We start from the raw sequence: 16162 nt of genomic DNA on the forward strand, positions 1-16162 counted from the left end.
GTTCATCCCAGGGTCTGCAGTGAGAGAGGAGGGACAGAAAACTTTCCTTCTGTTAACTTCCTTAGGGACATTCCAATCCAATGCATGTTTGTAGTTTTTTCTGTTTAAACATGCATAGGATTGTGGCTTAGGTTAATTTACCTTAGGATCCAAACCATAACATCCAGGCTAATGAGGCCAAATAATAATGCCTGATGTGCATTTGCCTGCTGGCAGATGTTCATCAGAGAAGGGCCAAGATGGGCTTCCAGTACATTTGATTGTAATTAAACATTTTTAGATCTCTCCAAGGAGAATATTTATATATTCAAATATATATAATGAGAAGAGTAAACGTACCACTCCTATAGTACTGACAAATAAAGAACTGGCATAGGAATTTACAGTTGGACTTTTCCACCTATATCTTACTATTTGACCAATATACTTGGTCATAATAAAAAACTTCCTCTTTATTGGGGACCCTTAATTAATTATCCATTCACTTTGACTGCAGCACCAGATATATTCCTGCTGCCACCCACACATCTCAGTGTTATGTCTTTATGCCCATAAATTCTAGAAACCTGGATCACTTATGGATATATTTTTAAATAAAGTACAGGGCACACACAGCAGTAAATTGTGGGAAGGAGCAGAGTGTGCCCACTAGGCTGCCACTGCTAAGAGGCAACATGTCTGGAATGGGTTGCCATCAGGGGTCTCCCAGGCCCTGTCGTTGCAAGCTTTTAGGAAAGCCCTGGAGACTTGCTTGTTTTCTCTGGCCTTTTCCTGATTATGTTTTTCCCAATTATTGGACTGCTCCAGGTTTTTAGCTGCAGTTGTGTTTTAGATTTAGTACTGTTTAGGCTAGATGTTTTTCTGCTGGTGTTCGTTGATTTTATCAATTGCTTATGTTATTAATTTTTGTTCTTTTATCATTGTGTGGGTTTTTACTGCATGGGACTTTATTGTGTAAGCTGACCTGCCCTGTTCCACTCATTTCGGGTGGCGTTTAGAACCTCTAGCTCCCCATTGCAGTAGCGGTGGGTCCCGCTAGCATGCAGGCATTATAGGTTACTGCCCGCATCTCTATATTAGCCTCCAGATAAGGGCAGATTCTTACGTTTTTATTCTCAGGTACACTACACACACACACACACACACACAGTACAAAATGCATGCCCTGTCAGGTGAGAACAGTGTACTTGTGTAGAATTAGGCGTGTGTTTCTTTTTAAGAATTTGGAAATAGTGGTTGCATTTTTTGGATTTCCCCGCCCCCCCATCTGATTTCCCCGCCCCGCCCCCCGATACACTTAATTCAGTATACATCTGCCTCTCACACTGAGTGGGGTATTTTGTACTTATTTGTTCAATTTATATCCCACCTTTCCACCAAATGGCAGTCAAGGACGCTAAGAACAGGGTAAAATACAAACTAAAAATCAAAACATAAAAACAAGTAGGCAAAATATTAATAAACCAATAAAAACAGTTAGCTGAACAAATTGGATATTTACAGTGGTCATAACATGTGAGGTAATGGGGCCAAAAGCCTATCTGAAACCTGTTTACCTGCTGACAGAAGTTCATCAGAAAAAGGCTTGACAGGCCTCCCTTGATAAGGAGCCCCAGAGCTTGGGAGCAGCTGCCAAGTAGGCCCACTCTCAAGTTTCTGACAAACATGCTTATTATGGGAGAACGTAATCTTTCAAAAAACTTTTAAGAGTGCAATCCTATGAGTTGCACCCTCATTAGACGGAAGCCTGTGTTCTCAGAGGCTTCTGAGTATCCAGTGCCCTACTGGGCTGCTGCAGGAGGAGCAACAGAAGCAATTTTTGCCTCTCTGTCCTCCTATTTACAGTTTTCCTTCTATTGGGCCTTTGAGCCTGTCTAAACAAAGCATGTTGGCAGGGGCTGGGCCAGGGTTGAAGAGGCCATAGGCTTTATCATATCCCAGCCTCTCCCCTCTCGACCTACCAGAATGCTCCCTTTCCCCTCTCTTCAAGGCTACATACTGTATGTGACCTCAGGAAGCAGCCAGTGCGGTTCTTTTCACAAGTAGGTGTGAGCGGGCAGGGGAGGGATTAGATTCCATAGTCCTCCTTCTGGGGTCATAGGAGTATCTATGGCCTCAGGGAGTGGGGGAGTGCAAAGAATCCTATGGTCCCTGGGATGCTCTCCAGGGACCATAGGATTGCTCTTTCCAGGTGTTAAGTGCCAAAAGCAAAATGAGAATCATCCCTGATTTGAATTCTGTGTCTCAGAGCTGTTCTGAAGGCAACTGTACTGCAGAGTCTTAATGTTTATGTGTTGTTGTTGTTTATAGCATTCCGGGTTTTTTTTAAGTTTGTTTCTGGTTCCAATTAAAGCAACATTTTAACATAATAGGGCAGCTAATAAAAATGGGAGTTAATGAATATTTGAAATTATGGCAATAATGTGCCTGTTTTTTAAAAATGGCTTTTCCAAATTACAATATATACTAGCTTTGATGGTTGACATTAGAGGTGAAATATCACATTTCATTTAGTGTTGTGATGTACCGAGTATGAGCAGTAAGGAACAGATCTCTGCAAGTCCTGTTGCCTAACACAAGACCATATTTCAGCATTCAATCTATCTCTAGTATATGTTCCCATGAATGTGCACAGGTGTCTTTCAGTTCACAATTTATGTTCAACAGAGGGAATTCAGCCACATTGATTTATTTTGTGCCAAAGGGAGATATAATTTGTTTGCAATTTCTGTTCATCGCAGATTTAAGTCATAGCTAACATACAGTGTCCTGATTTATTGATTACCATTAGAGAAAGTGATTTGTGCTAGGAGAAAATAGTAAAGCTCTTGCTGTGAAAGCGCACTTCATCAATTGCAGTCTACAAACAGCGATGCAGGTGTGCTACCAAGTGAGTATTTCTGAGTTTCAGGTTTAGGAGTTTAGGCCATGCATTTTCCCCCCACTGTAATATGCAGCAGCTGTCTTTGATGGACTAGAAAGACTACATATGAGAATACCCAAAGGCCATGATGATCTCATATTGATTTCAGTTATCACATGATAGTACCTGCCAATGAGACTTGGCAGGACTCTTGGTGTAGAACAAATGGAAACATTTTCTGTATTAGCCAGAAACTTGGTAACAGTGTACTTCTGTTTCCTTTACACTGGCAAGTAACGGTTTCAGTTTAAATGCAGACATAATGATAATTGTATCCAGGCCAATATATTTTGGCTTCATATATTTCAGTAAGACTCACTTCCTGCTTAGTTAAATTATGCTAGGTGATTTAGTAAAATGGCCATTAAAAGCAACAGCTTAAAATGATTTTAGAGTAATTAGCTTTTATTTGGCTTGGTTTAATAGTGTTGGGTTATTTTATTTGGCAGTTACACATACCAGTTTATTAAAAAGCACCTAATCTTTGAGTATTTATATCCAAATATGAAACCGATATTGAAGATAAATCATTTTCCTAACGCATTTTTGGAATAATGAGCTACGTTGCATTTGAGTTTTGTCAGACAGTGGCTTTCTAAAGTACACTGTTGTTATAACTTGCCTAATGAAACCAGTTTTCCACGAATATTACATAATTAAACAAATGGAAACTACTGGAGAACTAGGCCTGGATCCAAAGGACTGCATGGGTGGGGGATCCATGCATGCAGTAGGGCTTCCTACCAACCAACCTGTACTCTCTGAAAAGTCACTTCTTTGGGACCTTTGGAAGAAGACTCTTAATTCAGCCCAAAGAGCTGCATTGGAGGAGCAGTGGAATGAAAGGGGGGCCTAAAAGAGTTTTCCAAACCATGGCCCTGACTATTAAGTTGAAAGAAATATGTGAAGACATATACTTGTGATTGTGGTCTAATGTTGTGGCATGTGGTTGCTTAGAGGTTCCACCTGAGTGTAGAAAAGTCGCAGAATGTGCTAGTGAGCACATAATTCATTTTACTGAGAATCTCAACTTCCTTTCCTTTCCTTGTGTAAGTTTCTAGCCCCGTATAGTTGCAAAGGTAAGCTTTTGAAGGTGTTTGAGCAAAGTCTGGGAAACTGAAACTGAAAGGGCTGCTAAATAAGATTTTCAGTGGTTGGACATGAATTTTCTGAGTTTCTCCCCACAAATAGCAAAATCAGAATATGTTATGCAAAATAGAAGAAAATGCACATTAAAACAATGCAAAATAAGAGAATATATGTATAATCTGTATAGTTGCAGAATTTAGATTTGCTTGGTGAAGAATTTGAATCACTCAGATGCAGGATATTTATGAGGGGATTATGCAGTATAAAACTACCATTCATAATTGAAATGACACCCCCCCAAAGGGCAATGAAAACCGTCTAGGGGCTGGAGCAGCTTCCTTGCATACATATAGGGGAGCATGCAGGTATGTGATCCAATACCTGCCATTTGAAATGGAACAGTCTCAGGAAAGTTGCACCATGTACATAGGTTTGCTGTTGGTGCATTTCAAGCAAATAACTATTGCTATGTTGAATATTGCTATGTTGAATCAAGTTTATCTTGAACCCAGTGTTGTGCTGAGGTGCTTGCTTACACTGACCCACGATATGGTGGAAGATACTGGAACAGGCAGGTATAAAATAGTATACCAATTCACTTCTTGATTTTCTTGCTATAGGCAGCTTTTAGTTACCTATAGCTTTTTCACTTGGGAAGAGACTGGCCACTCTGAAGGAATGTGTGGCCTAAATAGCATAGCAGTGATTAAATGATTACTCCAGACATTGTACATTGATGGAGTGCCAGACTTGACAGGTGCCACGTTAGAAGGACAATGTAAGCAGCTGTAAAGCTAACACCTTTACATGTTCACTTGCTGTTGTAAAGAAGTCTGTTTTTTTTGTGCATCTGATAATCTCAGAAAATGTGGTAGGGTGGATACTTGGAGGAAATATTTGGATTTATTTATTTATTACATTCATATACTGCTCTTCATAGCAAATTACAAAGTGGTTTACAAATAGTCCAATATTCTCATAGCATAGGTCCCTTGGAATTCCTCATGTGACTAAATAATAAAATCCAATTGTATTTGAATCCATTGTATTATCCATTCCGTTGAAATGTCTTTTTACATGAAGTTTAATTTGTTAATTTATTTATGATAATATTAATCTAAGTATTTTTCAGCAACTGAAATGCTGATATAAGATTGGCTGTTATTGCTGCTATTAAATGATGATGATGCTAATATCATTATCAATAGTGAGACTACTTGCATATCTTCACAAGTGGTTACAGAGGGAAGGGAAATCTGGGTTCTTCAGTTTTTGTTAATAATACTTGATTGAATCACCCTTTTCTTTGTAGATATAACACTCTACCAAGCAGAAGAACACTTAAAAATTCAAGATTAGTTAGTAAAAAGGATGACGTTCATGTCTGCATCATGTGTTTGCGTGCCATAATGAATTACCAGGTAACTGGATTTCAGTAACTGATTAGATAACTTCTTTTGAAGGGAGGGATTCTGCTGTATTGTCAAATGGTGTTCCTGTCTTCAGTCAAAGGAATAACTATCCAAGGTTTATATAAAAATGGAGAGGACTAGATCATATGGACATAAAGTATTATTTAAAGCACCAGAACAAAAACCTTTGTGAGGAAAAATAGTGGTTGTCTCATTGGTTCCCCTCACTGATACTCATTACAAATTTAATGGTAAACCTTTTTAGTTAACGAGTAAAGTATACAGTATTTAAAACTGGACACACTCAATCCGGATGCATATTTGGTGGCATGGAGGAATTTGAGATATCCACAGCAACTGTCTGTCCCTACCACAGTCTCATGATTTGATAGTAAGTGTGGTTAGACAATGAAAAAAAGCAAAAATTGATAATTTGTAATAACAGTAGTAGAAAGAATTTTCATTTCTTTGAAACATAAAGGGGACATTGGATGGCTATTTGAGTGTTCTACTTATGTTACAGAGTGAGAAACTAAGAAAATAAGGAGGTACTTTTAATCACAGCAGCTTTCACTGTAGAGATTGCATACACCAACCTTCCCCAGATGTTTTGTGCCCTCCAGGTGTTTTGGACTACATCTCCATCGACTACATCGATGGCCTTGTAGACCCCTTCCAACCCTACTGTTCTATGATTCTATGATTCTATGATTCCCATCAGTTCTACCCAGCATAACTAATGGTCAGGGACGCTGGGAGTTGTGGTCCAAAACATCTGAAGGGCACCAGGTTGGAGAAGGGTGTCATAGACTACCACAGAATTCCACTAGAACTTAGGGGTGAAGGAAAGCTCAACACAACTCTTAACATGTGCATACCTTAAGAATGCTATCCAGTGAAACATACCATCTTCCATAGATGCTTTGATTTACATATAAGATGGACGGAGGATTAAAAGAAGGAATTAAAAAAAGAAAGTGGGGCAGAGACACTGAAAACTATACTTGAGATGTGTTTCCTGACATTCTTACATCAAACTAAGAATATTTGTTTGTCAAGAGGTGTTAGAGAAAAGAAGAGCTGATATACTCTATTTAAATATACATTTACTGTTTAGACATAATGCTGACTAGTTTTGTTTGGGGTGGAGGCACAGGGCTAGGTAGAAACACTACATATAGTAAATATATCCTGCTTTTATTTCCTGTAAATATGCTATCATACACAACATACTGAGGCGGTGTACAATAATAAAAACTACAATATAAATATACATCATAGCTAAAACAAAGCACCGTTTGCATGGTACATTCAGTTGTCAAACCTGGGTTCATATAATGTGGGGAATTGCCCAGATTTGCTCATTGTTTGTTTGTTTTTACATTTTTTAAGTTAATGTATTTCAAATGGAACTTTATTTCCAATTTCCATTTTAGTATGGATTCAATATGGTCATGTCGCACCCCCATGCTGTTAATGAAATTGCACTAAGTCTGAACAACAAGAATCCCAGGTAAAAGCATTTTTTGTGTTGGAAATTTTTGTGTGGAGATGATTATTTTTTCCTGATCAAAGTTGCTTTGCAAGAAACACCTGATTTACATACACTGCAGTCCCTGATTAATTCCTCCTCTGACCAGTTTGCTTTTATCTTAAACTTACAATCGCTTTGCTAGATCTAAACAAGTCTAGAATTGATTTTATACTGGCTAAATTGTATATTCATTAGTTTATAAAAAATAGGGAAGCTTTGAAATGGTTGAAACTTCAAGGAGGTACTGAGCATTTGCAACATCTTGCCTGAAGATATTGGCAGGGTCAGTCTCTTGAAGCAGCAGCTGAACATTAAAAATATTATTTTCAGATGTCATCACATCCATCTTGCAAAAGCTGAGTCATCACATTGTTGTAACTGATTTCTCTCTCCCTTTCTTTGCACAGAACAAAGGCGCTGGTTTTAGAACTGTTGGCAGCAGTTTGTCTTGTAAGAGGAGGACATGAAATCATTTTGTCTGCCTTTGATAATTTTAAAGAGGTAGGTTACTCTATTTCGTTAGATAGTAACATATGCCTTGCGCAGCTTCGTTGGATAAAGTCTGCTGTTAATCTTTATTTCGTCAGCCTGAGAGTAATATAACTGATCATGGATGCATTGGGGTACATATTGGGTACACATTCCGGCATGCTCCTCATTCCACTTCTTCTGTGGTGACATTAGCCTCCTTTTGCAAAGAAGCTTGCAACACCAATTCAGACTGAATCTTGAAGAGGAATCCTGATTAAAGTCAGAGTGCTGTGCTTCATAATGCATAACATTTGTTCACAGCAGTATTTATTTATCCAACTTTGCGAATAAAATCTTTAATGTATTTGACTGCTTTCTCCTCTACATGCTTGCTCTCTTACCCCTTTGCTCTCCATCTTGTCCCCTTTTGCCTGATTTCCTTCATTTGGTAGGGATTTAACCTGTTCCTCTCCCACATTCAAATTCAGTTTGAATGACCTAATTGGCATATAACGTTAATAAACATATATTTTACCATTTTATTCTTTAATCCAGGGGTAGACAGCTTGTAATCCAGGGGTGGACCACATGTTTTGACCTACAACTCCCATCAGCCCTAGCCAGCATAGCCAATGGCAAGGGATGATGGGAGTTGTAGGCCAAAATATCTGCAGGGCCACAAGTTGCCTACCCCTGATTTAATCCTATATATAATTTTGAATTTAGAGGTTCTCTGTGAGCACAGTATTAGGGCACCTACTGAGCCATGGATGGTTTTGCAGTCAGAGAAAACCATGCAATATGTAGCATGACTGAAAGAATAGTGGTTTTGGAGAAAGAAATCTTGAAACCACAAAAATTAAACAGTATAATGCACTATGGAACAATGATGGAACTCCGCTTCTTACAGAACAGGAATGCTTACCCAGCTCCCTTCATGGCCAAGGAATACACATATATTATTTATTTTTATTTATTGTATCAGTTTTTCTCCCACTCTACAACCCTGAAGCGTTCTCGGAACAGCTCAAAAACAAGTGGATAGAACAAGAATAAATGCAGTAACATAATTATGGTGTATAAATAATATAAACCCAATTCGGGCGTTATTGAAATTAGTAACACTCACCACACAAGCTGAGATAGGGCCACAGTGAGTAGCCCTGCCTCCTATGTCATGTCTCAAAATATCTCCACTCAAAAGTGTCCATGTGTACAGCGCGAATGTCTGCAGTGGGGAGGACTTTGTGCGTACAGCTGTACATGCAGAGGCTTCCATGTGATTCGGAACGCTGCATGATCACTAGTTGACTAGTTTCAGTAGCGACTGAATACAGCTTAAATCATTATGAAATGGCAGAAGAGTGGGTCATGTCCAGTTGGCATAGCGAAGGAACAGCTTCCATCAGCCGTATGGGAAGGGGGTGCTTTCCCGCCCTCCTGAAATCCCTGCACACCTCCAAAATCTGCTCCAGAGATTTGGGGACCCTCCAGCGCAGACACAGGGGCTTCAGAGGGGAGGTGATGAGGTGAAAGTCCTGTTGTGTGAGTGGAGGCCCAGTTGTGCAACATTGGGTTTTGCCACAGTTAAAATCAGAGCCAGGTCAGGTTTAAGACCATTTGTTAAAAGTGTCTCAAAACATTTTAAAAAGCATATATGCAAGCCACAATTTGCTCACATGCAGTCTACTCAATCGAGGATCTTCCCTGAAAGATGAGAGGTCCGCTGGGGTTTTGGCCTAAGGAGGTGCTCTGCGACAGCGTCTATCAGAGTGCCACTTTAGGATAAAGATTGAAACTGCCTGTTTTCTTTTGGGGGATAGAGATGCCTGAGTTGTGTAGGGTGAAGAGAGGTTGTGTGAGTGTGTATGTGTGTGTGAGAGAGAGACAGACAGACATGGAGTGAGGTAATGTGTGTGTGCGAGTGTGTATGAGGCTGCGGGTGCTTCCAGATGAGGCTGTTGTATCGCCATCATCCTGCCTCATTCACAGAGTTTTATGGCAGGGGGGGTACATCCAAATGATGTCCTCTTCCACTCGTAGTCTTCCCATGTTTTCCATTGTTCCTTTTACCATTTTTTGTACCGCAGAGAATCCTGTCAGGGAGAAAAAAGACAGAATAGCTGCACAATGCCTTCTAGGACCCCTCCATCTGGAAGCACCCCACGTCTGAATGGGGGAGGAGAAAGAAGTGTGAATGTGTGATGGGGTGTGAGAGTAGAGGTCTGTTCTGTTGTCCCTCCTTGTTCCTGTTCCTGGCAGAATGACTTTCACTGATCTCATTACAAAATTGTCTCCGAGGCTTGAATCTTGCTTCTGATCCACAGCGTATTTTCATGAACCGGCCCTGAAAAATGGCTTCATTATGTACGCTATGATTTGTTCCTGCTAAGGCAGTATATATTCCTTTTGGAATCATAACTGATCTAAGAGCCAAACTCTCTTGGTGCATGTAAAAATAATGATACACCTGTTCCTAGTGATAGAAGAGCCTGCAGCATTAAAATATTTTTTTTGTTTTGTTTTTTGGCTTTCTATATTCTGTCTGCTTTGTTCTCTGTACTCAACTTTTGATTTTTTATAACTTAAGGCCTAATGAATGATAGCAGATGAAAATTTTAATGATGAATTTATTCTGCTCTTAATATTACTAAGGTTTGGAGCTCAATGGCTAGAGGGGCATGTAGGAATCTCCTATCCCATCCCAAAGCTGTGGAAGAGCTTATCCAGATGATCACAAAGTGTGTCTTGGCCACAATTTTGCTTTTGTGGAATAATCACACATGGGGAGAATCAAAAGTTACTAGTATGGTTGTATCCAACATTAGTCCAGTTTAGAATAAATGCATAAAAATGAATGGGACTTAAGTTAAACTAACATTGGATAAAACCCATAGATGTAATGGATAGAGTGCAGCCTTGCTGTAGGGTTCTTGGGGAGACAAGATGACAAAAGATTGTTCCTTAAATCCTGAGAGCATATAATATCCCTTGAGAAATATTGAAGAAATATGCTTGGCTATCCCACAACAGATTAGGGACAAGTTTGGATTTGTTGCAGTATAAATTGTTGGCCCAGAAATGCCCAAAAATGCATTGGTTGCCCTTGAGAAGAGCTAGCATTATTTCTGTTTATATACTAGCATACTCCTCTCTTTCATCCCAGTCTTAATAAATTACATCCATTACTGTCCCAACACTGTTTGGCCACTGTATGTCAAAGGAAAGTTGCTCTTCACTCTATTAAAATGATGTATGAAGGTCTGTTAGCTTTTATTTATGAGCAGCTAAATGGAGCAGGAAGTCAGGCAGACATTTTGAGTCAGTTCCAGTAGTTTAATCTAGTTTAATCCCACCTCTAAAACATCCTGGGATAGAAGGATTACAAATACATTGCAGTTACCTTAGAAATAGTTGCATGGATGATTAAAAAAAAACAACAACATGGAAGAACTCTTCACATCCCTAAAGCACACAGTGCAATTTTGCGGGGTGGAGGGGATCTCAAGCGTTTCCTTCTCTTTAATGTTGGCTCCCTATATGTGTATCTGTGTTGATATGATAATGAATTCGATTTTATTTATAGGAATGAATTGTAGCTACCATCCCTCATGCAATAAAATAGAGCGGGCTTCCCCAACCTGATGCCCTCCAGATATGATGGACTGAAACTCCCAGCCTACCTCAGATAGCTATGCTGGTTGGGGTATGTTGGGAGTTGTAGTCCAACACATCTGGAGGGCACTAGGTTGAGGAAGATTGAGTCATATATTGAGCTTAGTTATTTTGTGCCGCTTCCTGGTGGCTTTGTTCACAGTCTCATAAGCAAGCCCTCTTCAAACTTTATACGTGTATGTGTGCAAGGGGCAGTGTGGCTCCCCATGACATCCACACATTACACATGGATGTCAGAGCAGGGAAGACCTCGCACACAGAGCTCCATGTGTGTAGGCTTCCACAGAACCTGGAACCGTGACTGATCAGGCTTCCAAACTGTGTGGAAGCCTTCACATATAGGTGTTGGTGTTCAGATGTTCACACTCAACACGTGGATGTCAGGAGTGGGACCAGCAGCACAGCCCCGCTGCCTCTTCTAAGCCCTCTTCACATGTGTAACATGTGAAGGGAGCTATAGTCTGAACTGTAGATATGCTACTGTTTTGGAGGAGAGCCAAAAAAAGACCAAATTGGTGCAGAATTCAGTTTCCCAAAAAATAAAATAAAAAAACAGCTTTCATTACAAACAAAATGCAAACCTACATAGTTCTAGCTTTATTTCCACAGAAAGTTGTGGACAAATAAGTTTTACAATGTACTTTTGCAGAATTTGGCTTTGGATTCTTGAAGGGTAGATCAGTGATGTCTTACTCTGGTATAGCCCTATTAAAGCCAGTGGAATAATCAGTCTTTTTAAATTCTCACTGAATTCTCCTGGTTTCATAAATTCACACATTTTTGTTGTGTTTGTTCTAAGCAACATCTCATCTAGCCAAGAAAATGGGTCTCTGGCTCTCACGGATATTTCTGTTATGCATTTCCTCTAGCTTCTGGCAACCTTATTCCTTTTAAAGGAAATGTGTTTTATGACATTTAGTGATTATCACAATGGGTATTTCTCCCCCCACCCACTTCAGCTTCTGTTAAATCCCTTTATAATTTATCAGACTATGAAAACATTCTCTCTTCCTTTAAAAACATACATGCTTTAGTTGGACACATAGGGATCCCAATTTCTCCTCTGGTTTGTTTCAGGGTATTATAGGGAATGTGAGGTCTGCATTTCTCTCCTTATCCTTTTTCTTTCCATGAGATTCAGATTACTGAGCTCTGGGGAACTAGCTAAGATTGTTCCCATGCTAATCTATCTTATTTATTTAAAGTTTGCACCAAGGAAGTTTTGCCTTCATACGGTGAGGGCTGGCTAGTGTGGAAGGGAAGAGTGGACAAGTATTAATAGAATGAAGCAAAACCTCAATGTGTGGTAACTCTTAAAAAGAGTTAGCCACTGAATTGCTTTGTAGAGTTAAGAATGACAAGTGCAACACAATGTTAGCCCAGCTTTCCCCAGCCTGGTGCCCTCTAAATGGTTTAGACTACAACTCCTATCATGTCTTCCCATAGACCCTGCTGTCTGGAGCTGATTGGAGTTGTAGTGCAAAACATCTGCAGGGCATCATGCAGGGAAGGCTGATCTAGACCCAGTTTGAAATCGTTACCTTGTTTTAGTTGATCATATTCTCATTGGGATTCCCAACATAAGGGAGAAAAGGATAGATAGATGATATAGATAAAGATGATATAGATAAAAAGACGCTCTACCTACCTACTCTGTAAAGTTGTGTAGGTAAGCATATCTGTATAAATGTAAACCAATTGAGGATGAAATAGAAAAAGCAGAGGGCAATTTCTCGGGTACCTCAGGTGGAGGTACCCAAGTACAAAATGTATACCTAGTGTGCCTCTTTTGAAAGGTGTGTGTGTAGAAATCACTACTTTTTTCTTCTAAAATATGCATGAGTGGGCAAGAGAAGCAAGCAGTTTTCACATATGTGTATGCAGCTTACAAAACTGAAGGCTATGGATGTATTTCGCACTGTATTTTGTACTCTGATTCAGATAGCAATGTAAATAGCAGCCTGATACCTTGCAAATCAGAAATATCGCAGTAGTTCACCCAGAGGCCAGCTTCTTCCCCCTTTGTCTTTCCTGATTGGGAAAAACAAGGAGCGAGCAAAGCGCTCTCTCTCTCTCTCTCTCTCACACACACACACACACACACACACACGTGTGTGTGTGTGTGTGTGTGTGTGTGTTTGAAAGGGATATATGTATGTGTGAATGGGGTCTGGGAAAACATGGGGCAGAGGGGTTGCATATCAGTTTGCCTGTCAGAAAATACAGTATTGGGTCATCAGACCGTTGGGCCTGTGAAACACGTAGTGAGCCTGAATGGTTTTGAAAATGAACTCCAGTTCTTTATTTTTCATTACTTTTCCCTCCAGTTGAGGAAGAATACACCATTTAACCCCAGACTCCTAATAGAAATTCAAATTTATGTATTGTAAATCAAGAGGAGAATTTATTGCAAACAAGAAGCCAGCTTTATTCTTATTGGTCATTGCAGCGATTTAATTTTATAAGTCACAGCAGGATGTGTTGGAAAACAGGAGCCAATCTTCTTTGCCTGGAGCTGAAATCTGCAAATGAAGTAGCCTTCTTGTTTAAAAAAAGAAAATTGAAAATATTTTCAGCCTAATAAACATTAAACAGCTCTTTACATAACCAGAATCTTGCAAGAAAACTGGTCTTTTGTTCCCTCAATGATCTGTAAGCACATGTAATGCCAGTTCGCAAGAAACGCCTTCCCAAAATAGTAATATCCTGGAGTGAAATTGGTTGATCACACTAGACCATTGTACTAAGAAGAAAAAGAAATCGTTGTGGCTTCAGGATTGTGGGACAAAGAAAGAAAGAAAAACATTTTGGGGAGAGTCACTTTAATGTTGAAACACACAGATATATTAAAAATTAGATCATATTCATTGCTGTTTCCTGACTCTTCTCCCCATACTGAATTTTCTGTTAAGTGAATTCTCATTCTTGCATTATTATTGAGCAGTCTTGACAAAATTTCAGTGAAGTCTCAGGTCAGGTCTGTCAGTTACAATTGCCACTTGAACAGTCTCTAGGCGGCAAACGTTCCCACGTGTGTGGGCTGAAGTGTGTAGAGCAGCATGCTGCATGGATTGCCCTGGTTGCGTGGAGAATTTCTGTGCCGCTTTCAGATCTTCTTGGCAATGGCTGGCACAAGCATAGGAGTTGGCCACTTAACCATGGTTGTCCATTTGGGTGAAACTCTGTGGTGACCTCTCTTTTCCTGAAGGGAAGACACTTGCTAGCTGTATTTGTCTGGGGATCCAGACTCTCTACAACCAAGGTGGGCAACTTGTGGCCATCCAGATCTTTTGGTCTACAATTCCTATGATTTCTCATCATTGGCTATGCTGGCTGATGAGAGTCGTAGGTCAAAACATTTGGAGGACCACAAGTTGCCCACCCCTGCTGTACAACTTAGCTGCTTGGTTTGAGAGGGAATGCTGTGTGTCTGTGTGTGTGTTTTGCAACACCAAACTTGCAGGTTGAAGAACGCAGCCACTAGTGTATTATGTAAGACAGTTTATTAGTATTTATGCACACTTACTTGGGAGTAAACCATACTGAAGACAATGATAATTTTTCAGTTAATATGCATGTAATTGAATTGGGAGGACAGTTCACAGCATTTTTAAACAAATAAAATATTGAAGCGGATGCACTTGATGGTCATTTGTACTTTTCTTAGTTCCTTTTCCACTGTTCTGTTATCTTTCTCCTTTTTATTCTTAGCTGGATCTACACTACTCTTGAGTGACATTGATACATTTAAGGCTGTAAACCAGGGGTAGACAACATGCAGCCCCCTCATGGCCTTGAGTCCAGCTCCTGCTTCCTCTGCTGCTGCCCCAGCACTGCTGAAATTTGGTAGTGCAGCAGCAAAAAAATTGGCAGTTTGCTGCCAATATTTGGCAGCAAACCACTATGGAGATTCAAAAGTGACAGTTTTAGTTTGTTTTCAAGCTAAATGCTGACCATTTGAGTCTCTGTAACATTTTACCACTGAATTTCAGCAGCAAGCCACTGATTTTTTTGTTGCTGCAGGCAGCGCAGCAGCAGAAGTGTGACCCTCTGGAGAGTGTAGGGACTGAAATAGCCCACAGACTGCCTGAACTTGCCCACCCCTTGCTGTAAACCTATACACCCTTACCAGGAAGTTCCAGTAGGACTTACTTCAGAATAAACATGGTTAGATTGGACTACACACAATCATTTTCTTGATTACCCTTGTATTGGTATGGGCAGATCTGTTAGGTCTGATTCAGTGGATTTTCTCTTTTTCCCACCTCCAAGTCCATTCTGTGCTGGTTCCGTGTGGATGTTCATTCTTTTTTTTTTTTACCCCAAAAATCAGTCACTCACATACACACACACATACATACATACATACATATATATATATATATATATGAATGAGAGGATTTGTGTGTGCATTTTTCAAATTGTACAGTTTTTGTTCACATCCACCTATAGATTAAAGTGCGTTTGTATGCATTTTTGAAATGTGCACGTTTTTGTTAGTGCACAATTCAAATGTGCACATTTAATCAAACACATTTTCCTGTTCCTCAGAACTCATCACAGGTCTTGAAATGTACAGATTTAGGGATGGAAACTGTTTCCAGGTCTGAATCCATTTCCAGGTGGGGAAATCTGCAATCCCCCCAACAAACAAACAAACAAACCAGTCCAACAGAGTGGATTCCTCATACATCCCTACTGTTATCACACTGTGTTTGGATGATCATATCTTGGTGTTAGCCTATATGAATGAGGCTTTTACTTGTGCATGCAGCCCATTTGCCCCTCACTTCATATGAACAGGCAAACAAACTAGGAAGCCTTGTGTTAAATATAGTGTTCGTTTTTATAACTACTTTGGAACATACCAGGATATTAAACAAACTTCAAACTGCTTACTAAACTGAGATATGATAGTCAGAACTCATAAAGTGATCACTAAGCCCACTGGCTCATCTACCCTATATCCCTATAAAAACTGAAAATCTTATTTTTAAAACTCTTGGACTCATCTGATAGCAAGATAAGAGAGCTATATTCAATTAACAGAAAAGGATT

General features: G+C 39.7%; 1 protein-coding gene across 5 annotated transcripts in view; it reads left to right on the forward strand.

The window, feature by feature from the left end:
• The window catches only part of FMNL2 (formin like 2), a 274316-nt gene that overhangs the window by 198587 nt on the left and 59567 nt on the right, over positions 1–16162 (forward strand). For all 5 annotated transcript variants that reach the window (XM_084810848.1, XM_084810856.1, XM_084810840.1 and 2 more), the window contains exons 7-9: positions 5325–5433; positions 6861–6937; positions 7366–7459. In XM_084810848.1, the coding sequence (XP_084666974.1) occupies positions 5325–5433; positions 6861–6937; positions 7366–7459 (280 nt within the window). The remainder of the gene's footprint in view (positions 1–5324; positions 5434–6860; positions 6938–7365; positions 7460–16162) is intronic.

The sequence above is a fragment of the Heloderma suspectum genome, chromosome 1 (genome assembly GCF_057233095.1).
Source record: "Heloderma suspectum isolate Gila_16-S chromosome 1, 16-S_ref, whole genome shotgun sequence".
NCBI classification, from domain to species: domain Eukaryota; kingdom Metazoa; phylum Chordata; class Lepidosauria; order Squamata; family Helodermatidae; genus Heloderma; species Heloderma suspectum.